At 51.1% G+C, this 22,586-nt stretch overlaps 1 protein-coding gene across 2 annotated transcripts in view; it reads left to right on the top strand.

Moving 5' to 3' along the window:
• Positions 1-22,586, top strand: part of LOC125448488 (sodium/potassium-transporting ATPase subunit alpha-3) — a 107,611-nt gene that overhangs the window by 80,321 nt on the left and 4,704 nt on the right. For both annotated transcript variants that reach the window (XM_059641325.1, XM_059641324.1), the window contains exons 9-21: positions 3,032-3,230; positions 3,661-3,770; positions 4,071-4,205; positions 9,444-9,636; positions 9,793-9,968; positions 10,659-10,795; positions 11,547-11,697; positions 12,812-12,980; positions 13,269-13,423; positions 14,822-14,945; positions 20,693-20,838; positions 21,265-21,395; positions 22,334-22,435. In XM_059641325.1, coding sequence (XP_059497308.1) covers positions 3,032-3,230; positions 3,661-3,770; positions 4,071-4,205; positions 9,444-9,636; positions 9,793-9,968; positions 10,659-10,795; positions 11,547-11,697; positions 12,812-12,980; positions 13,269-13,423; positions 14,822-14,945; positions 20,693-20,838; positions 21,265-21,395; positions 22,334-22,435 — 1,928 coding nt within the window. The remainder of the gene's footprint in view (positions 1-3,031; positions 3,231-3,660; positions 3,771-4,070; positions 4,206-9,443; positions 9,637-9,792; positions 9,969-10,658; positions 10,796-11,546; positions 11,698-12,811; positions 12,981-13,268; positions 13,424-14,821; positions 14,946-20,692; positions 20,839-21,264; positions 21,396-22,333; positions 22,436-22,586) is intronic.

Genomic DNA, 22,586 nt, shown 5'->3' on the forward strand with positions numbered 1-22,586 from the left:
TTCTCACACTCTCTCACTCTCACACTCTCACACTCTCTCACACTCTCTCACACCCTCACCCTTTATCTCTCTCTCTCTCTCTCACACACACACACACACACTCACCCACCCTCTCACCCACTCTCTCATATACCCACACTCTGTCTCACATACACATACCCTCTCTCTCTCTCACTCACCCTCAGTCTGTCTCTCACACACAGTCACACTCTCTCTCTCGTGCACACACAATCACGTTCTGTCTCTCTTGCACACACAGTCATGTGCTGTCTCTCTTGCGCGCACGCTCGCTCTTTCTCTCTCGCGCGCGCACGCTCGCTCTTTCTCTCTCGCGCGCGCACGCTCGCTCTTTCTCTCTCGCGCGCGCACGCTCGCTCTTTCTCTCTCGCGCGCGCACGCTCGCTCTTTCTCTCTCTCGCGCGCACGCTCGCTCTTTCTCTCTCCCGCACGCGCACGCTCGCTCCTCTCTCTCTCGCGCGCACACTCGATCCTTCTCTCTCTCTCGCACACACATTCAATCCTTCTCTCTCTCGCACGCACACTTGCGCTCTCTGTCTGTTTCTCTCTCTGTCTTCCTCTCTCTCTCTGTCTCTCACTCACATGAACACACATACTGGCACAGTGCCAAATGGGCAAGGAGGGGGGCTGTAGATTGGCTGGCAGCATGCTGAGGAGGGTGCAGGACAGAGGCTCTTAGTGGTGTGGGGGCAGTCCACAAGCCTTGATCTTTGAAGGTTGAGAGAGTGGCCCCCAGGGAGTGGGCTTTGTGCTCCCTGAACAGAGAGATCAAATACAGAAACAGGAGCGTCTGCGGAATGTTCACAATGCTTCGCTGGGGCTACAGTTGCTCTATCACACCCAGATCTGGACATTACACTTCAGGGACAGTGTGAAACCCTGTTAGAACAATTGGAATGATACAGCATAGGAGGGACCATTCGGCCTATCTTGTCCATACTAACCCAAAGACACGCAGCAGCCTTTTCTAATCCCAACTCCCTCTATGCAGCCCATAGCCCTGCAGCTTACAATGCTTACGGTGCAGATTCTGTTCCTGTTTAAAAGAGTTCAGAGTGTCTGACTCCACTGGCAACTCGGGCAGCAAATTACAGTCACCTACCACCCTCTGTGTAAAAACATTATTCCTCTCATATCCTCTCATCCTTTTGTCACTCAGTCTGAATCTAAGGCCCCTGGGTTTTGAACTTTTTTTGCCAAGGTACACAGGTTCCTCTACCTGTACCCCTCACAATGTTGTACCCCTCAGTCATGTCACCCCCCCCCCCCTCGACCCTCCACCTCAACATTCCCTATTCCAAGAAGAACAACTCCTACCTCTCCAATCACAGCTACAGTTCTCCAGGCCTGGTAACATTCTAGTTAAAAAAAACTGCGGATGCTGTGAATCAGGAACAAGAACAGAAGTTACTGGAAAAACTCATCAGGGCTGGCAGCATCTGTGAAGGAAAAACCAGCGTTAACGTTTCAGGTCTGGTGACCCTTCCGCAGGACTCAAACATTCTAGTCAATGTCCTCTGCACTGCCTCCAGAGCGAGGACATCCTTCCTGTAATGAGGTGACCGGAGCTGTGCTCAGCCATTCCTACTGGACCCTTTATCCAGCCTCATCATTATATCTCTACTCTTTCTTTTAAACCTTTATTCATTCACAGAATGAGAGCATCACTGGCCAGGCAGCATTTATTGCCCAGAGGGCAGTTCAGAGTCAACCATATTGCTGTTAGTCTGGAGTCACGTGTAGGCCAGACCAGGTAAGGATGGCAGTTTCCATCCCTGAAGGACATTAGTGAAACAGATGGGTTTTTCCCCAACAATGGGTTCACGGTCATTATTAGGTTCTTAATTCCAGATATTTTATGGAATTCAAATTCCACCATCTCCTCTGGCAGGTTTCGAACGTGGGTCCCAGAGCATTATCCGGGTCTCTGGATTAACAGTCCGGCGATAATACCATGAGGCCACATCCCTTCCCTGGTGAAGGAGCACATTTTTTTCCCCTTACACATCATTTTGTTAAGGACCAGACCAACACCCCTTAAAATGTTTTAAGTAGATAGCCTAGACCGTAACATACTTTAAAGGCAAGCGCTCGGTGTGTTGTTCAAAATTCACTGTTTGCCCTCCCTAAACACCTTACCTCACACTTATCAGAGTTGAACTCCATCTGCCACTTTCCATTTAGCTCCTTCTCCCCATCTATATCGTTTCGAAGCTTGTAGCTCTCCTCTGCTCTATCTACAACACGGCCAATTCTTGTGTCGTCTGCAAACTTCCCAACTGCTCACCACCAGCCCCGCTCCACCCCACCCCACCCCACGTTTAATATGCAAAGCAGGCAGCAACCTAAAACCCTGCAGAACACCACTTTTAAACAGCTTAGCATTCACAAGGGCATTCATCGACTGTTACCCCTTGTTTCCTGTTACTAAGCCAACTTTCCAGTTGGACACATTATTACACTGTATCCCATGGGCTTTTACTGCTTTGAACAGCCTGCCATGTGTGGAACTGTGTCAAATGCCTGACCAAAATCCACAATGACTGCTCTACCCTTATCAATTGTCCTTATCGCTTCCTCAAACAATTCAGTCACATTTGTAAAGGCATGACCTTTCCTTAACGAAGGCATGCTGGTTATTCCTGATTTAGATTTCCAATTCTCTCTGGATTGATCCAAACTATTGGCCCAACACTGCACTGACTGGCCTCCGATCTTTGGCAATAATGAGGTGTAGAGCTGGATGGACACAGCAGGCCAAGCAGCACCAGAGGAGCAGGAAGGCTGATGTTTCGGGCCTAAACCCTTCTTCAGAATGTCTAATTTCTGGAAAATTAGGGAACTGACAGGGAATCGGTCACAGCTTGTCATTACAAGGTGAGGCCTTAAAGTCTGGGTTTCAGATTCAGGAGGAGGTTTGATCCAGGGTGGATTAGTATGGACTGACAGGGCAGAATGGCCTGCCCATTGCTGGGCTGGCGTAGCCTGAGGACTGTCTCTGTCTCTTGTGTAGGTCTGCCTGACCCTAACAGCTAAGCGAATGGCCCGTAAGAACTGCCTGGTGAAGAACCTGGAAGCTGTCGAGACCCTGGGATCGACCTCTACAATCTGCTCCGATAAGACAGGCACCCTGACCCAGAACCGAATGACTGTGGCTCACATGTGGTTCGATAACCAGATCCATGAGGCTGACACCACTGAGGACCAATCTGGTATGGACTTCCCGGGCTCCCCTCACTCTGTCTTCAACCCACACCCTTGCCCATGCTTGGCCCTCACTCTTGCTCTCATCCCTCACCCTCAACCCTCACCCTCACATTGTGCTCACTCAGTGAGTGTGTTTGTGGAATGAGGAAAGATTCAATGAGGTTCTTACTCCCTCACACTGTCTCTTCCCCCCCCAACCCTTCTCCCCCAACTGCGCTCCCCCCTTCTCTATCTCACTCAATTTGTCTCTGCCTCTCCCCCCTACCTCTGCCTCGTTCCTTCTCACCTCTGTCTCATTCCCCACCTCCGTCTGTCTTGCACACCCACCCCTCTCTGTTTGTCCCCGCAGAGCGCCACCCCCACCTCTTCCCCTGTCCCGATCCCTCTCTGACTGAGTTGTTGATGATGTTACATGAGTTTCTTTCGCATCCCCAGGTGCCTCCTTTGATAAGAGTTCCATTACCTGGGCATCCTTGTCTCGAATCGCTGCTCTTTGTAACCGCGCCACCTTCAAAGCTGGTCAGGAAAACATCCCAATCCTCAAGGTAGGTGACAGTGAGTCGTACAGGCTGACAGGGGGAATGGGCACTACCAGCTGGGTCATACTGCCCTGCAGGTGTGTGTGTGTGAGAAAGAGAGGTGAGAGACACCGCTCGTGTGTGTGTGTGTGTATGTGTGTGTGTGCCTGTGTGTGTGTCTGTGTGTGAGTGAGAGAGAGTGTGACAGCGCCCCCTGCGGTCTGGTGAAGGGAGGCAGACAGTTGTTCCCCTTGTGATCAGTGTGTGGAGTGTGTATTTAGAGCTGGACACTGAGCTGACCGCCCTCTCTCTCCCTATCCCTCACAGCGAGATGTCGCCGGTGATGCCTCCGAGTCTGCCCTGCTGAAATGTATCGAACTCTCCTCAGGTTCTGTGAAAGCGACGAGGGACAAGAACAAGAAAATTAACGAGATCCCATTTAATTCAACCAACAAGTACCAGGTGAGGTGATCGTCGTAACCCAGCTGCTTAGGCTACACTCTGGGTGAGAGCATCAAGCATAGGAGCGTCTGTTTGTGGCTCTGCAGACGGCTGAAGGGGCCAGTTAAGGCTCGCAGATTGTACTGCAGTGTGGATAATGGTTGCTGGAGATAGTGGTGGATGAGATAAAGAGGTGTGGAGCTGGAGGGACACAGCAGGCCAGGCAGAATCAGAGGAGCAGGAAAGTTGATGTTTCGGGTCGGGGCCATTCTTCAGAAATGGTGGTCCTGACCCGAAATGTCAACTTTCCTGCTTCTCTGATGCTGCCTGGCCTGCTGTGTCCCTCCAGCTCCACACTGTGTTATCTCTGACTCCAGCATCTGCAGTTCTTACTGTTTCTGAGTGATGGATAGGCCTTCCCAAAGTTCTGCCTCTCCTTATGCAAGAATTGCTTCTGTCCAGAAGTGTGGCTGACATCATTCCCATGAAGTAGATGAAGTTTCTCCAGTGGTTCCAGTGCGTAGCCATGTCCTCCCAGGTGCATAGCCATTTCGTCCCAGGCGTTGACATAGATACAGAATTTCCTGATCGAAGCATTTCTATTGACTGCCCAAGGGCCTGCTGACCTTCCTTCAGTATATGACCCATTTTGGGAGGCATGAGTTCGCCATTTGGGTGGCGTGGCCAGTTCATCAAATGTTGCTGCTGCATTCTGGCGGTAATGTTAGCCCCCCCAAGACACTGGTGTTACTGCGCTTGTCTTCCCAAGTGATCTGCACAGTTTTCCATTGGGATCTCTGCTGGCGGTGTTCCAGTGCTTTAATGTGTATGCTGTAGCTCGGCCATGTTTCAGCTCCATGTGGCTTTGGAGACCAGAGCTTAGCCTCGGCCTAGTCGGGCATGGGCGTCAAACACCCTTCTTCCGAGTCGGGTTCAGACATAGCTCAGACAGTGTTGTATTTCTGCATCAGTGTTGGCCTTGGAGGAGAGAAGGCTGCCAAGGTATGGAAGTGATTCAAGGGGATGGTTGTAGGAGGCTGGAAGGACTGTTAGCTGGTGGTTGATGAAGCACTAGAGCCTCTTTCTTTTAATGTTAAAGATGAGGCCTAGAACCAAAACAATCCAAGATGCACTAGATTTGCCGCAGAGTATGCTGTGTTGGTGTTGTTGTTAGCGCATTGACGCTCCAGCTGGACATGGCGTAGGCTTTGGCCTTGAACCTATTTAATGTTGAACAGCCTGCCGTCCAGACAATTTGAATTCCCTTGGTCAGGTTTTAGCCAGTGAAATGAAGGATGGCGGCAATGAGCTTGGCAAACAGGCTGGGTGCGATGACACAGGCCTGTCTCCACGGTGAGAGGCTCAGGCTCTGATCCACTGTTGCCAAGCAACGTCGCAGACATGTCGTCATGCAGCAGCCTCAACATTATGACAGTATCCGCCAGGCAGCCTGGTGGTTAACTGTGTCAAAGGCCTTAGTTAGGCAGATGAAAGCCGTGAAAAATGGTTGTTTCTGTTCTTGAAGTTTTTCTTGACGTTGATGTGCTGTGAAGATCGTGTCTGGATGAGTGGAAGCCACACGGTGATTCAGGGAGTATTTCCTCACATAATGGCAGCAGTCCAACCAACAGTTGACAGAAGGGAGATGCCTCAATAACTCCGACAGTTGCCCTGTTTGTACATGGTCACAATCAGAGCATCCCTGAACTCTGAAGGAAATTCTTCTATTGAGCCAAATCTTCAAGAACAAAGCTGTATATGTTCACAGAGCTGTGGGCCATCCTCCTTCAGCAACATCAGGACCAGCTCCCTTGTTGTTCCTTAGGGTCCTTCTGGCATCTTGGACTTTGGTTGCACTGGGAAGTTCTCCCATGTCACCTTGCGTGGATCTCTGGGAGATTCAGTTAGTGATTTCCAAGTTAGCGTTGGTTTTACGGTTGAGGAGTTCTTGGGCAAGCTCTCCCCAGTCAGGGTTTATTACCTTGTTGCCTTTGAGCAGTTTTTAATCTGTCTTTAGAGCACAGGGGGTTTAGACCTTGGTAACTTAGACCATATACCCACTTGGTGGCACTGAAGAAGTCTCGTGTCACTGGCATCTGCCAATTGCTGGAGTTTGAAAGCCTTATCTGCTCACCATTTGAATTTTCCCTCCCTTATTCTCTTTTGGACATTAGCTCTGGAATAGACCCTTCCTTTGGCCTTGTAGTTGACATCATTCTGCCAATCACAGAAGACCATTCTATTCTTGGTGATGGACTGTTTGGTTTCTATGTCATTCTCATCAAGCCAGTCCTGATGGTTTCTGGGCTTGGTGTTATTGCAGGGACTGAGAATGGTTGGTTCAAGCAGATTCCAGTGCCCTCTGACCTCTGGGTATTTCAGAGGTAGGTGTTTTTGTTTTACCAAGTGAGACCTGCCCATGTTGTGTAGTGACTGTGTCACCTTGATGTTGAATCTGGGCTTGTTCTGAACCCTGCTGTTCCTATGGAGCCCGATGGTCATTGAGGAACAGAGGAGATGGTATTCATGTCCTGACAGTCCCTGGAGCGAACAGTGACACAAACAGTGAGATGCTATTGTTGCACAGAACCATAGAAAACAAGTTCAGGAGTAGGCCTTTCAGCCCCTCAACACTGTACCACCATAGAATACAATCACGGCTGATCATGCAATCTCAGTTTCCCATTCCTGCCCTCTCCCCATACTCCTTGACCCCTTTAGCCATAAGAACCATGTCCAGCTCCATCTTGAATATATCTAAGGAATTGGCCCCAACAGCTTCCTGTGGGAGAAAATTCCACAAGTTTACAACTTGCTGAGTGAGGACATTCCTCCTCATCTCAGTCCTGAATGGCTTACACCTTATTCTTAGACTGTGACCCTCTAGTTCTGAACTTCCCCAACACCAGCAACATTCTTCCGGTATCTATGATAACAAAGCGAGAGCTGGATGAACACTGCGGACCTAGCAGCATCAGAGGAGCAGGAAAGCTGACGTTTCGGGCCTAGACCCTTCTTCCTGGTCCTCTGGTACTGCTTGGCCTGCTGTGTTCATCCAGCTTTCGCTTTGTTATCTCAGATTCTCCAGCATCTGCAGTTCCTACTGTCTCTCCCCATGTTTATCCTGTCCAGTCCCATCAGGATTATACATATTGCTATGAAATCCCCACTTGTTCTCCTAAGTTGCAGTAAGTATAAACCCAGTCAATCCAGTCTTTCCTCATATGTCAGTCCTACCATCCCGGGAATCAGTCTGGTGAACCACTGCTGGACTCCCTCAATAGCAAGAGGGTTCTTCCTCAGACTAGGAGATTAGAATTACACTCAGTACTCAAGGTATGGACTCACCCAGACCCTGTATAACTGCAGCGAAACATCCTTACTCCGATACTCAAATCCTGTCACTACGAACGAGATGCCATTAGCTTGGCTCGCATCCTGCTGCACCCGCATGCCAACCTTCAGCGACTATTCCACCATAACACCCAGGTCTTGTTGCGCCTCGCCCTTTCCTAAACTGCCTCCATTGAAGCAATAATCTGCCTTCCTGGTTTTGCCACCAAAGTTTGAATGTGGGGGCCTCCAACATGCCTTTGAACTTGTTTTTCTGATGGAAGGTGGTGTGTGTGATGGATAGGCTGTACTCTGTGTGCTTTGTAAGTAGAACGCCATTGGATTTAGAGTTGCCAATACCGTCCCTTACCATAATGCTGTTCCAAATGTTGTGGCCTGGCATTGAAGGCTCCAAAAAGAATGATCTTGTCCTCCTGGGTGATGCTTGGCAACCGTCTTTCAGGGTTGGCATAGAAAGTCTCCTTTCGGGTCAGGGGTCGGGGCATGAGCTCTGACGATTGCAGCCATCTTGTGGTTGATGAGCAGCGGGTCATGAGCTGGTCATTGATCCACACGGGAAGTTCAGAGAGGCAACTGATGACCTGGTTCTTAATTTTGAAGCTATGACCCTCGTTGACAACCTCCCTGCTTCTGTCTTATCTACTCCCTTCATAATTTTATATGTTACATAAGATTCCCCTTCATTCTTGTAAATTCCAATGAGTACAGTTACAGTCTACTCAATCTGTCCTCATAAGACCTAACTCTCTCAGCTCTGAACCTCCTCTGTACCTCTGATGCGAATCCAATGCAGTGAATTCTGGGCCTATCAGTAACGTTCCCTTTTCCAGAAACCCCTTACCCTCCTTTAGTCGCCGGGATGGTGTTTAAAAACAGGGAAGTTATGCTGTAGCTGTACAGTGTGCTGGTGAGGCTACACCTGGAGTACTGTGTATGGTTTTGGTCCCCTTACTTGAGAAAGGATGTACTGGGTATTGGAGGGGGAGCAGAGGAGGTTCAGAGCTGAGAGAGTTATGAGAGTTGTGCCTTATGAGGAGAGATTGAGAGATGGAGCTGAGTTCACGAAAAGATCAGCCATGATCTTATTGAATGGTGGAGCAGGCTCAATGGGCCAGGTGGCCTAGTTCTGCTTCTGGTTCCTTATTCCGGAGTGCATGGGGGTGATCCCTCTGGATGCAGTAATCCAGTCAGGAGTTTGTGATGCTCTAGTTTAAGTTCAGCTGCTGTTTTCCTCCAGGCTTAAAGTGGCTTTTACTGCAGAGAACAGAGAGACCTGGTGGAGAGCCGAAGGATTCTCCGTGTCTTGTTCACAGGCCCAGACTCGTCAGCTACCTGAGAACCAATCACCTAACTGTTGGTAGGCAGAAGACCTTTCTCATTGGTAATTGGTCACCAGTCCATAAACCTCAGCTTCTTGCTGCCAGCTAATGCTCTAATAGTACACAGTCCTTTGGCTCCAGTTTGTCTGCAAACTACACTTCAACTCCCTGCAGCTCTGTGAATGATACAAATTAACCAATGAGGGTCAGGGCCATGTGTTGATCCGTAAACGGGCCTCGTATTGTTTATGTAACAGTTCTTTGTCCATTTCCGTCCACAATTAAAAATAGGGAAAAAGAACAAGGCACCATCTTCATAGCTGCAGAGATGTCACTGTTGGTGAATGAGGTAACGGAGACATTCAGCAGTGTTTATGGAGAATGATAGGAATTGCTTGAGGTATATTGTGCAGATGTATTGAAGGGGGTGGATTGGATAAGGGACTGGGAAAGGCATGAGCGATAAGTTGATGGGATTTAGTTGGGAGGAAAATCGAGGGTGGAGTGCTCGCAGTCAAAGTGCTGTGTGGCACCCAGTACATTCAGAGATAATCTCACAGCAGCTGTCTCTCTTTTACTTTCACAGCTCTCGATCCACGAGACCGAAGACCCGAATGATAAGCGCTACCTGCTGGTGATGAAGGGAGCCCCTGAGAGAATCCTTGATCGATGCTCAACCATCATGTTACAGGGAAAGGAGCAGCCACTGGATGAGGAGATGAAGGAGGCTTTCCAGAACGCGTACATGGAGCTGGGCGGCTTGGGGGAGCGGGTCCTGGGTGAGTACAGGAGGGGATCTCCCTCAGTGATGATCCTCCAGTGGGATTACAGCAATTCTGCTGGAAGCCAGTGATTGGACCGTGTGTTTGCAGAGTCATTGGGCTCTATGACCATCTGTACACTGAATGACTGATGCTTCTCTCCTCCCTCTTCAGGATTTTGCCATTTCTACCTGCCCGAGGAACAGTTTCCCAAGGGATTCGCATTCGACACGGACGATGTGAACTTTCCCACTGAGAACCTCTGCTTCATCGGCCTCATGTCCATGATCGACCCACCCAGGGCAGCTGTACCTGACGCTGTGGGCAAATGCAGGAGTGCTGGCATCAAGGTACCCAGTTGGTGTGAGAGAGAGAGCGCGTCAGCACCTTCAGTGGCGGGGGTTGGGGGGCCGGGGAAGGAGAGGACGAGGGAGTGAGTCAGCACCTTCAGGAGAGAGAGAGAGTGTGTGTGTGTGAGAGAGAGAGAGAGAGAGAGGGGATGACGGAGCAAGAAACAGAGAAAGTCAGCACCTGTGAGGGGTGGAGCGGGGGGAAGAGAGAGAGAGAGTGTTAGCACCTTCAGGAGAGAGAGGGAGCGAGGGAGAAGGAGCGAATCAACACCTTGAGGAGAGAGAGAGGGAGGGTCAGCACTTTCAGGGGAGAGTGGCGACAAAGAGACAGATAAAGAGAAAGAGATGACCTTCAGGGAGAGCAACAAAGTGAGAGGAGAGATGGAGAAACAGGTAAGAGAAGGAGAAAGAGTGTGCGACAGAGTGAGAAGCTTCAGGAAAGAGAGTCAGCACTTTGGGAGAAAGAGAGAGAAAGAATCAGGACCTTCAGGGGAGAGAAGCAGACAAGAGGGAGAGAGAGGGAGGGACAGTGAGAGAGTGAAACAGTGTGTGTGAGGACAGGGAGTCAGCACCTTTGGGGATGTGTGAAGGGCAGAAAAATGGGCCTCCTGCCCTCGGGAGGTGGGTCTGGGTGTATCTCAGAAAGTGGTTTGATTCCAAAGCCTATAGCTAATGGAGCCTTTCCCACAGGTTATCATGGTGACTGGAGACCACCCAATCACAGCCAAGGCCATTGCCAAGGGAGTGGGCATCATATCAGAAGGCAATGAGACAGTGGAGGATATTGCGGCTCGATTAAACATCCCAGTCAGTCAGGTCAACCCGAGGTGAGAGACTCAGGGAGGGCAGCACGGGAACACAATGACCCCACGGCTCAGTGAACCATTTCATACACTCCCTCAGCACTGACCCTCCGACAGTGCGGCACTCCCTCAACACTGACCCTCCGACAGTACGGTGCTCCCTCAGTACTGACCCTCCGACAGTGCGGCAGTCCCTCAGCACTGACCCTCTGACAGTGCATCACTCCCTCAACACTGACCCTCTGACAGTGCGGCACTCCCTCAGCACTGACCCTCCGACAGTGTCTGCGCCCTCAGCACTGACACTCTGACAGTGCCCGCTCCCTCAGCACTGACCCTCCGACAGTGTCTGCGCCCTCAGCACTGACACTCTGACAGTGCGGCACTCCCTCAGCACTGACCCTCCGACAGTGTCTGCGCCCTCAGCACTGACCCTCCGACAGTGCCCACTCCCTCAGCACTGACCCTCCAACAGTGCGGCCTCCTCCCCTGATGCCATTTTTGTTTTAGGTGACTTTGTCACGGAGGTGACTCTGGACCTTTGTTTGAGGGTGTCCCACCACAAATACAAATGTCGGAGCGAGAGCTCAGTTGTAAGCTGAGTGAACACATCTGTTATCGGACGTTAGGCTCACTCTCTTTCAGCTACACAACCCGATACTGTTTAATAATGAGCCTCTCCATTGGTTGTTCCTGTCCCATCTCACACTCTTCCCCATCTGTTAGCTGTCTGTGCCTGTTTCCAGTATCCATGATATTCCCCTTCTCCTTGCAGGGACGCTAAGGCATGTGTGATCCATGGCACAGATCTGAAAGATCTGACTGGCGAGCAAATCGATGACATTCTCCGTAACCATACTGAGATCGTCTTCGCTAGAACCTCACCCCAACAGAAGCTCATCATCGTTGAGGGCTGCCAACGTCAGGTCAGAGTTCACCGTGTGAAAACTGTGCCGACTGAGAGGTCAGAGTTCACTGTGAGAATGACCGGACAACGTGCCCCATGTCCAACTCACCTCCATGTCTCCCCCACTTCCACCTCTCTCTCACGCTCTCTCTCTCTCTTTCTCGCTCTCTCTCTCTTTCTCTCTCAATCCCACCCCAGCTACTTCTCCCAATGTCTTCCCCTACCGTGTCCCATTGCTTAGCTCCCTCCCTCACTATCTTCACCTCTCTGTGTCTCTGCAGGATGTCCCATTGCCCAGCTTCTTCTCCCATTGTCTGCCCCTCTTCCGCCCATACCCCCAACCTATTTGTCTCTGTATCTTACCAGCTGACTCTGTCTCTCTCCCACTCTCTCTGTCTCCCCAGGCTTCCTCATTGCCCAGCTCTCTCTGGTCTCTCCCGCTCTCTCTCTCTCTGTCTCCCCAGGCTGTCCTGTTGCCCTGCTCCCTCTCTGATGGTCTCCCCACTCTCTCTCTGTCTCCCCAGGCTTCCTCATTGCCCAGCTCCCTCTCTGATGGTCTCCCTGCTCTCTCTGTCTCTCCCATAGGGTGTCCCATTGCCCTGCTCCCTCTCTGATGGTCTCCCTGCTCTCTCTGTCTCTCCCATAGGGTGTCCCATTGCCCAGCTCCCTCTCTGATGGTCTCCCCACTCTCTCTCTGTATCCCCAGGGTGTCCCATTGCCCTGCTCCCTCTCTGATGGTCTCCCCGCTCTCTCTGTCTCTCCCATAGGGTGTCCCATTGCCCAGCTCCCTCTCTGATGGTCTCCCCGCTCTCTCTGTCTCTCCCATAGGGTGTCCCATTGCCCAGCTCCCTCTCTGATGGTCTCCCTGCTCTCTCTGTCTCTCCCATAGGGTGTCCCATTGCCCAGCTCCCTCTCTGATGGTCTCCCTGCTCTCTCTGTCTCTCCCATAGGGTGTCCCATTGCCCTGCTCCCTCTCTGATGGTCTCCCCGCTCTCTCTGTCTCTCCCATAGGGTGTCCCATTGCCCTGCTCCCTCTCTGATGGTCTCCCCGCTCTCTCTGTCTCTCCCATAGGGTGTCCCATTGCCCTGCTCCCTCTCTGATGGTCTCCCCACTCTCTCTGTCTCTCCCATAGGGTGCTATTGTTGCTGTGACTGGTGATGGAGTTAATGACTCACCAGCCCTGAAGAAAGCTGATATCGGAGTGGCGATGGGAATAGCCGGATCAGACGTGTCAAAGCAAGCGGCTGACATGATCTTGCTCGACGATAACTTCGCATCCATCGTCACCGGCGTGGAGGAAGGTGTGTGGTCAGCGCCGAGACTGTGTGTCTGTCTTGTAGCATCTGTGTCTATCTGTCTCTGGTGTGTGTGTTTGTGCGTGTGTGTGTGTCCCTCTCTCTCTCTGTCCCTCCCTCTCCCACTCTCTCTTCCACTCCCTCTCTCTCCCACTCCCTCTCCCTCAGTCACACACACAGTTTCCACAGCACCCCCCTTTCTCGGAGAGGAAGTGCCGTATTGACTGTTCCCTGTCCGTTTGTGCTGTGCGTCTGTTTCTGTTCCCTGACGCTCAAACTGCTGCCTATCCCCAGGCCGCCTCATCTTTGATAACCTGAAGAAGTCGATTGCGTACACACTGACCAGCAACATCCCAGAGATCACCCCGTTCCTGCTGTTTATCATGGCCAATATCCCCCTACCCCTTGGAACCATCACCATCCTCTGCATCGACCTGGGAACAGACATGGTGAGTATAGAAGCATCCATAGTGGGTTCAGTGCTGAGGGAGCGCCGCACTGTCGGGGGATCAGTGCTGAGGGAGTGGGCACTGTCGGAGGGTCAGCGCTGAGGGAGTAGGCACTGTCGGAGGGTCAGCGCTGAGGGAGTGGGCACTGTCGGAGTGTCAATGCTGAGGGAGCGCCTCACTGTCAGAGGGTCAGTGCTGAGGGAGCACCACACTGTCGGAGGGTCAGTGCTGAGGGAGCGGGCACTGTCGGAGGGTCAGTGCTGAGGGAGCGCCGCACTGTCGGAGGGTCAGTGCTGAGGGAGCGGGCACTGTCGGAGGGTCAGTGCTGAGGGAGCGTTGCACTGTCGGAGGGTCAGTGTTGAGGGAGTACTGCACTGTTGGAGGGTCAGTGCTGAGGGAGCGCCGCACTGTTGGAGGGTCAGTGCTGAGGGAGCGCCGCACTGTTGGAGGGTCAGTGCTGAGGGAGCGGACACTGTCAGACGGTCAGAGCTGAGGGAGTGCCGCACTGTCAGTGGGTCAGTGCCGAGGGAGCGGGCACTTTCGGAGGGTCAGTGCTGAGGGAGAGCCGCACTGTTGGAGGGTCAGTGCTGAGGGAGTGCCACGCTGTCTCAGAGGGCCAGTGCTCAGTTGTGTGTAATGCCTGCTGTTTGTAATTGGCGAGTGAGAAGGGTCTGGGTCAGTAATTATTACTGAACTTGCTCCACCACACCTTGAAACAATGGATCATGCAGTTGTGATGTGGTCGCTAGTCTGGGATCCCCTAAGCGCCGACCCGAGAATTTGTTGGCGATGTTCCAGTGGGGAGGGTGCGGTTGGCTGATGACTGCAGGGTTTGGTGAACTGTCTTCATGTCTCATGCAGGAGGAGATTGACCAGGATGTTGCCTTCGGAGCTGGAGCGTTTCTGTGATGGAGAGGGATTGGACAGACTGGGGGCGTTTTCCTTAAAGCAGTGGAGATTGAGAAGGGAGGGCATGATTGAGATGTATAAAATGATGCGGGACATGGATAGGGTAGCAGGAAGAAACATTTCCCTCTGTCTGAAGGGATCAATGATGGAGGGTGATGCATAGATTAGGGTAAGGGGCAGGAGGTTTAGAGGGGGATCTGAGGAAAAATGTGGGGAATCTGGAACTCCCACGGGGGGAGAGGCAGAAACCCTTCCTCACATTGAAGGAGGAGTTAAAATGTGCACTTGTGATGCCAAGGCATGAGATTGGAATAGTTTCATGGCTGTTTTTGACCAGATGGGACGTGATGGGCTGAAAGGCTCTTCTCTGTGATGTTACGTCTCTATGACCCGATGTAGCTGGGCAGATATCGCTGAGTCAGAGCATCACAGCAACATCAGTGGGCCAATCAGTGATGGCCCTTGCTGGTCATGTGACTTTTCTTCCAGGTCCCAGCTATCTCATTGGCTTATGAAGCGGCAGAGAGTGACATCATGAAGCGTCAGCCCCGAAACCCGCGAATGGACAAATTGGTCAACGAGAGGTTAATTAGCATCGCCTATGGCCAGATCGGTAAGTGGTCGGGGCCCAGTTAGTGACCAGGGCAGAGTGACCAGCTACAAAGTGCACCCAGCTACAGCTCCTTGAAAACCGTGTTAGGGAAATGGAGCTGGAGCTGGATGAACTACGGATCATTCGGGAGGCAGAGGGGGTAATTGAGAGGAGTTATCGGGAGTTGGTCACTCCTAAGGCTCAGGACGAGGATAGATGGGTTACAGTTAGGGGGAGGAAAGGGGACAGACAGACAGTGCAGAGATCCCCTGTGGGCATTCCCCTCAGCAATAAGTATACCGTTTTGGATACTGCTGGGGGGGATGACCTACCAGAGGAAAGCCATAGTAGTCAGTTCTCTGGTACTGAGCCTGACACTGTGGCAAAGAAGGGAAGGGGGCAGAATAGAAAAGTACTCGTGGTAGGGGACTCGATAGTTAGGGGAATCGACAGGAGATTTTGTGGGCAAGATCGGGATTCCCGGAAGGTATGTTGCCTCCCTGGTGCCAGGGTCCGGGACGTCTCCGATCGGGTGTATAAAGTTCTAAAAGGGGAGGGCGAACAGCCAGAAATCGTGTTACATATTGGCACAAATGATATAGCCAGAAATAGGTTTGAGGATATAAAAAGTGATTTCAGGGAGTTAGGATGGAAGCTGCAGAGCAGGACGAACAGAGTAGTGTTCTCTGGTTTACTACCGGTGCCACGAGATAGCGAGGTGAGGAACAGGGAGCGGGCGCAGCTGAACACGTGGCTATGCAGAGGGTGTAGGAGGGAGGGCTTCAGATATGTTGATAATTGGGATGCCTTCTGGGGAAGGTGGGACCTGTACAAGAAGGACGGGTTGCATCTGAACTGGAAGGGGACCAATGTCCTGGGTGGAAGGTTTGCTCGAGTAGTTCGAGAGGGTTTAAACTAGTATGGCAGGGGGGTGGGAACCTGAGCTGTATACCAGAGGTGAGCGTTGATGCAGGTGAGGCAGTAGCAAGAGGTAGACCAGCTAGTGGGAAGGATTTTCCTGGGAAGGAACCAAGGGATCGGTTAAAGTGTGTTTGCTTTAATGCAAGGAGTATCAGGAATAAAAGTGATGAACTTAGAGCATGGATCAGTACCTGGTGCTATGATGTTGTGGCCATAACAGAGACATGGGTTTCTCATGGGCAGGAATGGTTGCTGGATGTTCCAGGGTTTAGAACATTTAAAAAGAATAGGGAGGGGGGAAAAAGAGGAGGGGGTGTAGCACTACTAATCAGAGAGGGTATCACAGCTACAGAAGCTTCCTTTGCCGAGGAAGATCTGCCTACTGAGTCAGTGTGGGTGGAAATTAGGAACAGCAAGGGAGTAGTCACCTCGTTAGGGGTTTACTACAGGCCCCCCAATAGCAGCAGGGAGATTGAAGAAAGCATAGGTCGGCAGATTTTGGAAAAGTGCGGACGTAGTAGGGTTGTTGTAATGGGTGACTTTAACTTTCCCAATATTGATTGGAACCTCCTTCGAGCAGAAGATTTGAATGGAGCTGTTTTTGTAAGGTGTGTTCAGGAGGGTTTCCTAACTCAGTACGTTGACAGGCCGACGAGGGGAGAGGCCATTCTAGACTTGGTGCTCGGAAACGAGCCGGGGCAGGTATCAGATCTTGTGGTGGGAGAGCATTTTGGTGATAGTGACCATAACTGCCTCACATTCTACATAGCTATGGAGAAGGAGAGGATTAGGCAGAATGGGAGGATATTTAATTGGGGAAGAGGAAACTATGATGCGATTAGACATGAGTTAGGAAGCATGGACTGGGAGCAGTTGTTCCATGGTAAGGGAACTATAGACATGTGGAGACGGTTTAAGGAACAGTTGTTGGGAGTGATGAGTAAATATGTCCCTCTGAGACAGGCAAGAAGGGGTAAGATTAAGGAACCTTGGATGACGAGAGCGGTGGAGCTTCTAGTGAAAAGGAAGAAGGTAGCTTACATAAGGTGGAGGAAGCTAGGGTCAAGTTCAGCTAGAGAGGATTACATGCAGGCAAGGAAGGAGCTCAAAAATGGTCTGAGGAGAGCCAGGAGGGGGCACGAGAAAGGCTTGGCAGAAGGAATCCGGGAAAACACAAAGGCATTTTACACTTACGTGAGGAATAAGAGAATGGTCAAAGAAAGAGTAGGGCCGATCAGGGATAGCATAGGGAACTTGTGTGTGGAGCCTGAGGAGGTAGGGGAAGCCCTAAATGAGTTTTTTGCTTCTGTCTTTACGAAAGAAACCAACTTTGTAGTGAATGAAGCCTTTGAAGAGCAGGTGTGCATGCTGGAATGGATAGAGATAGACGAAGCTGATGTGCTGAAAATTTTGTCAAACATTAAGATTGACAAGTCGCCAGGCCCGGATCAGATTTGTCCTCGGCTGCTTTGGGAAGCGAGAAATGCAATTGCTTCGCCACTTGCGAAGATCTTTGCATCCTCGCTCTCCACTGGAGTCGTACCTGAGGACTGGAGAGAGGCAAATGTAATTCCTCTCTTCAAGAAAGGAAATAGGGAAATCCCCGGCAATCATAGACCAGTAAGTCTCGCGTCTGTCGTCTGCAAGGTGTTCGAAAGGATTCTGAGGGATAAGATTTATGACCATCTGGAAGAGCATGGCTTGATCAAATACAGTCAACACGGCTTTGTGAGGGGTAGGTCATGCCTTACAAACCTTATCGAGTTTTTTGAGGATGTGACTAGAAAGGTTGATGAGGGTCGAGCTGTGGATGTGGTGTATATGGACTTCAGTGAGGCATTTGATAAGGTTCCCCATGGTAGGCTCATTCAGAAGGTCAGGAGGAATGGGATACAGGGGAACTTAGCTGCTTGGATACAGAATTGGCTGGCCAACAGAAGACAGCGAGTGGTAGTAGAAGGAAAATATTCTGCCTGGAAGTCAGTGGTGAGTGGAGTTCCACAGGGCTCTGTCCTTGGGCCTCTACTGTTTGTAATTTTTATTAATGACTTGGACGAGGGAATTGAAGGATGGGTCAGCAAGTTTGCAGACGACACAAAGGTCGGAGGTGTCGTTGACAGTGTAGAGGGCTGTTGTAGGCTGCAGCGGGACATTGACAGGATGCAGAGATGGGCTGAGAGGTGGCAGATGGAGTTCAACCTGGATAAATGCGAGGTGATGCATTTTGGAAGGTTGAATTTGAAAGCTGAATACAGGATTAAGGATAGGATTCTTGGCAGCGTGGAGGAACAGAGGGATCTTGGTGTGCAGATACATAGATCCCTTAAAATGGCCACCCAAGTGGACAGGGTTGTTAAGAAAGCATATGGTGTTTTGGCTTTCATTAACAGGGGGATTGAGTTTAAGAGTCGTAAGATCTTGTTGCAGCTCTATAAAACTTTGGTTAGACCGCACTTGGAATACTGCATCCAGTTCTGGGCACCCTTTTCTAGGAAAGATGTGGATGCTTTGGAGAGAGTTCAGAGGAGGTTTACCAGGATGCTGCCTGGACTGGAGGGCTTATCTTATGAAGAGAGGTTGACTGAGCTCGGTCTCTTTTCATTGGAGAAAAGGAGGAGGAGAGGGGACCTAATTGAGGTATACAAGATAATGAGAGGCATAGATAGAGTTGATAGCCAGAGACTATTTCCCGGGGCAGAAATGGCTAGCACGAGGGGTCATAGTTTTAAGCTGTTTGGTGGAAAGTATAGAGGGGATGTCAGAGGCAGGTTCTTTACGCAGAGAGTTGTGAGAGCATGGAATGCGTTGCCAGCAGCAGTTGTGGAAGCAAGGTCATTGGGGTCATTTAAGAGACTGCTGAACATGTATATGGTCACAGAAATTTGAGGGTGCATACATGAGGATCAATGATCGGCACAACATTGTGGGCTGAAGGGCCTGTTCTGTGCTGTACTGTTCTATGTTCTATGTTCTATGTTCTATGACCATCTGACCTGGTTGGCAGAGTGATCGATGGGGGTAGAATAGCTGGTTGGGGAAGAGAGTGACCAACTGACCAGGGAGGTAGAGTAACTGACTGCTCAGAGAGTGACAGAGTGTGGGGTCAAGGTGACCTGTCTCAGGGAATAACCAGGATAAAGAGAGATCATGGGTGAGAGTTTGAGGAAGGAGAGTGATGAGTCTCTGAGAGGCCATGGAGAGAGATTTCAGTGAACAGGAATGGAGTGGGAGGAGGGAACCAAAATTGGGGGGTGGAGGAAGAGAAAGTGAGAGCAAAGGAGCAAGTGATGGAGGAGGTGATGGCGGGGTCGCTTTGGGAACAGAGGGAGGGGAAGGTAATATAATCCAAGGGGGGAAGGAGAGAGGAAGAAGGTAAGGGAGGTATGGCTGGAGGTAGGGATTATGAGAGTGATGAAGAGAGTAAACAGGGTGGGGGAATGGTGAGCGAGTGATCAAGATGGGAAGTTGGTGAGAGAGTGAACAAGGTTGGAGGAGATGGTGAGAGAGTGAACGAGGTGGGGGGAGATGGTGAGAGAGTGAACGAGGTGGGGGTGATGGTGAGAGAGTGAACGAGTTGGGGGGAGATGGTGAGAGAGTGAACGAGGTGGGGGGATGGTGAGAGAATAAATGAGTTGCAGGATAGTGAGAGAGTGAACGAGGTGGGGTTGATGGTGCGAGAGTCAATGGGGTAGAAGGGGGATGGAGAGAGACTGATCAAGATGGGAAGATGGTGAGAGAGTGAACGAGGTGGGGGATGGTGGGGGAGATGGTGAGAGAGTGAACGAGGTGGGGGGAATGGTTGGGGAGATGGTGAGAGAGTGAGCGAGGTAGGGGGGATGGTGGGGGAGATGGTGAGAGAGTGAACGAGGTGGGGGGGATGGTGGGGGAGATGGTGAGAGAGTGAGCGAGGTGGGGGGAATGGTTGGGGAGATGGTGAGAGAGTGAGCGAGGTGGGGGGAATGGTTGGGGAGATGGTGAGAGAGTGAGCGAGGTGGGGGGAATGGTTGGGGAGATGGTGAGAGAGTGAACGAGGTGGGGGGGATGGTGGGGGAGATGGTGAGAGAGTGAGCGAGGTAGGGGGAATGGTTGGGGAGATGGTGAGAGAGTGAACGAGGTGGGGGGAATGGTTGGGGAGATGGTGAGAGAGTGAGCGAGGTAGGGGGAATGGTTGGGGAGATGGTGAGAGAGTGAGCGAGGTAGAGGGGATGGTGGGGGAGATGGTGAGAGAGTGAACGAGGTGGGGGGGATGGTGGGGGAGATGGTGAGAGAGTGAGCGAGGTGGGGGGAATGGTTGGGGAGATGGTGAGAGAGTGAGCGAGGTAGGGGGAATGGTTGGGGAGATGGTGAGAGAGTGAGCGAGGTGGGGGGGATGGTGGGGGAGATGGTGAGAGAGTGAGCGAGGTGGGGGGGATGGTGGGGGAGATGGTGAGAGAGTGAACGAGGTGGGGGGAATGGTTGGGGAGATGGTGAGAGAGTGAGCGAGGTAGGGGGTATGGTTGGGGAGATGGTGAGAGAGTGAATGAGGTGGGGGGGATGGTGGGGGAGATGGTGAGAGTGAACGAGGTGGGGGGAATGGTTGGGGAGATGGTGAGAGAGTGAGCGAGGTGAGGGGAGGATGGTGGGCGAGTGAATGAGGGGAAGGGGGCCAGAGAGAGATGGAGCGAGGGGGAGGGGGACGGAGAGAGATTGAGCGAGGGGGAAGGGGGACAGAGAGAGAGTGAACGAGCCATGGTCGGAGAGAGTGAATGGGGCACAGAGGGACTGAACGAACTGGGGACTGAGGGAGGGATGGAGAGCCGGGAAGTGTGTGATGATAATTCCCATGTCTCTCCGTATCTGTGTTTAAGGAATGATCCAGGCATTGGGAGGATTCTTTTCCTACTTCGTGATCCTAGCGGAGAATGGCTTCCTGCCGAAGAATCTGGTGGGGATCCGTTTACACTGGGATGACAGGAGCATCAATGATCTGGAGGACAGCTACGGGCAGCAGTGGGTAGGTGACTGAGAGACCGAGGCTCACAGTCTGTCCTTTTCAAACCCTCACAACCCCAACCTCGCTTCACCCAGAGTACAGGGAGCTTTACTCTGTTCTTAACCCTGTGCTGATAGTGTCTGATGGGGACAGTGTAGAGGGAGCTTTACTCTGTACCTAACCCTATGCTGTCCCTATCCTGGGAGTGTTTGATGAGGGGACAGTGTAGAGGGAGCATTACTCTGTATCTAACCCCGTGCTGGCCCTGTCCTGGTAATGTTTGATGAGGGTACGGGGTAGAGGAAGCTTTACTCTGTATCTGTCCCGGTGCTGTCCCTGTCCTGAGGTTCCCAGCAATCAGCCTGGTGCTCCGTGTGCTGTGGTGTGCCTCAGAGAGGGCGCCCCCTAGTTGTCACTGTAGTTGACTGTGTTTCTCGACCCTGACAGACATACGAACAACGGAAAATAGTGGAGTTTACTTGTCACACAGCGTTCTTCGTCAGCATTGTGGTGGTGCAATGGGCCGATCTGGTGATCTGTAAGACCAGGAGGAACTCCATATTCCAACAGGGAATGAAGTAAGTTCACAGAAAGATTTGTCCTGGGTTATCAAAACAATCAGATTTAAATTTAGTTGGATTTTAGTCTGTAAGTACCTGGTTCAAATTAATTGGCTAACTTTTCAAACTGGTTGTTTTAATAACAAAACAAACTACTGCTTGGGTTGCTAATCCCTCAGCGTTCTGATACAAATGTTCCAATTTTAGGAACTCTTTGTGCATCTGCACATTCTTTTTTATCTTTAAGCCTAGAAAAAAAACATCTTTTAAAGGGACCATGTGATATTTCCTGTATCATTTTACATACATCATATTCTAATATCCTGCCTTCCAATCCACAAATACTCTACCCAACTTTGCAAAAAGTTCTGGAATCCACATTCTAGGAGGGACAGAATATAGTACTGGGACAAGGTGCAGAGGGAGATTTGCTAAGATGTTGCCTTAGGGGCTGGAGGGTTTCAGTGATGGAGACAGAATGGACACAGACAGGGCTTGTTTTCCTTAGAGCACAGATTGAGAGAGGGCTGAACATGATTGAGACGGATAGAATGATGAGGGGCATAGATAGAATAGACAGAAAGAAACTTTTCCCCTAGATAGAGCGATCAATGACATGGGAGAGGCATAGATCAAAGGTAAGGGGGAAGAGGTTTAGAGGGAATGGGAGGAAAAATATTTTGACCCAGAGGGTGGTGGGGAATCTGGAGCTCACTGCCTGTAAAAGTGGGAGAGGCAGAAACCCTTATCACATCGAAGAAAGGTTTAGATGCGCACTTGTGACATCACAGCTGTGGGCCAATGCTGGGAAAATGGGATTCGAGAGAAGTGAGTGTTCTTTTCTATCAGGCAAAGAAAGCACAAGAGAGGTGGAGAGGGCAGGAGAAAGAACTACAGAGCAGTGAAACGTTGCATCTTTTCTGCATTTTCCTCACGTGTCTCCTGTTTCCTTCCAGAAACAAGATCCTCATTTTTGGCCTGTTTGAGGAAACCGCTCTGGCTGCGTTACTCTCGTACTGCCCTGGGATGGATGTCGCTCTCAGGATGTACCCCCTGAAGTAAGTTTCCAATGCCCAAAAAAGTCAAACTCCTCTCGAGTACGCCCTGACTTCAAGGAAGGGGACAGCAGGGACCCACTCTAACGGAGTCAAGGTTCACTCTAACTCACACAACATGCACTGTGTGCGGGTCAGTGCTGAGGCAGTGCCA

The sequence above is a fragment of the Stegostoma tigrinum genome, chromosome 41 (assembly GCF_030684315.1).
Source record: "Stegostoma tigrinum isolate sSteTig4 chromosome 41, sSteTig4.hap1, whole genome shotgun sequence".
Lineage (NCBI taxonomy): Eukaryota > Metazoa > Chordata > Chondrichthyes > Orectolobiformes > Stegostomatidae > Stegostoma > Stegostoma tigrinum.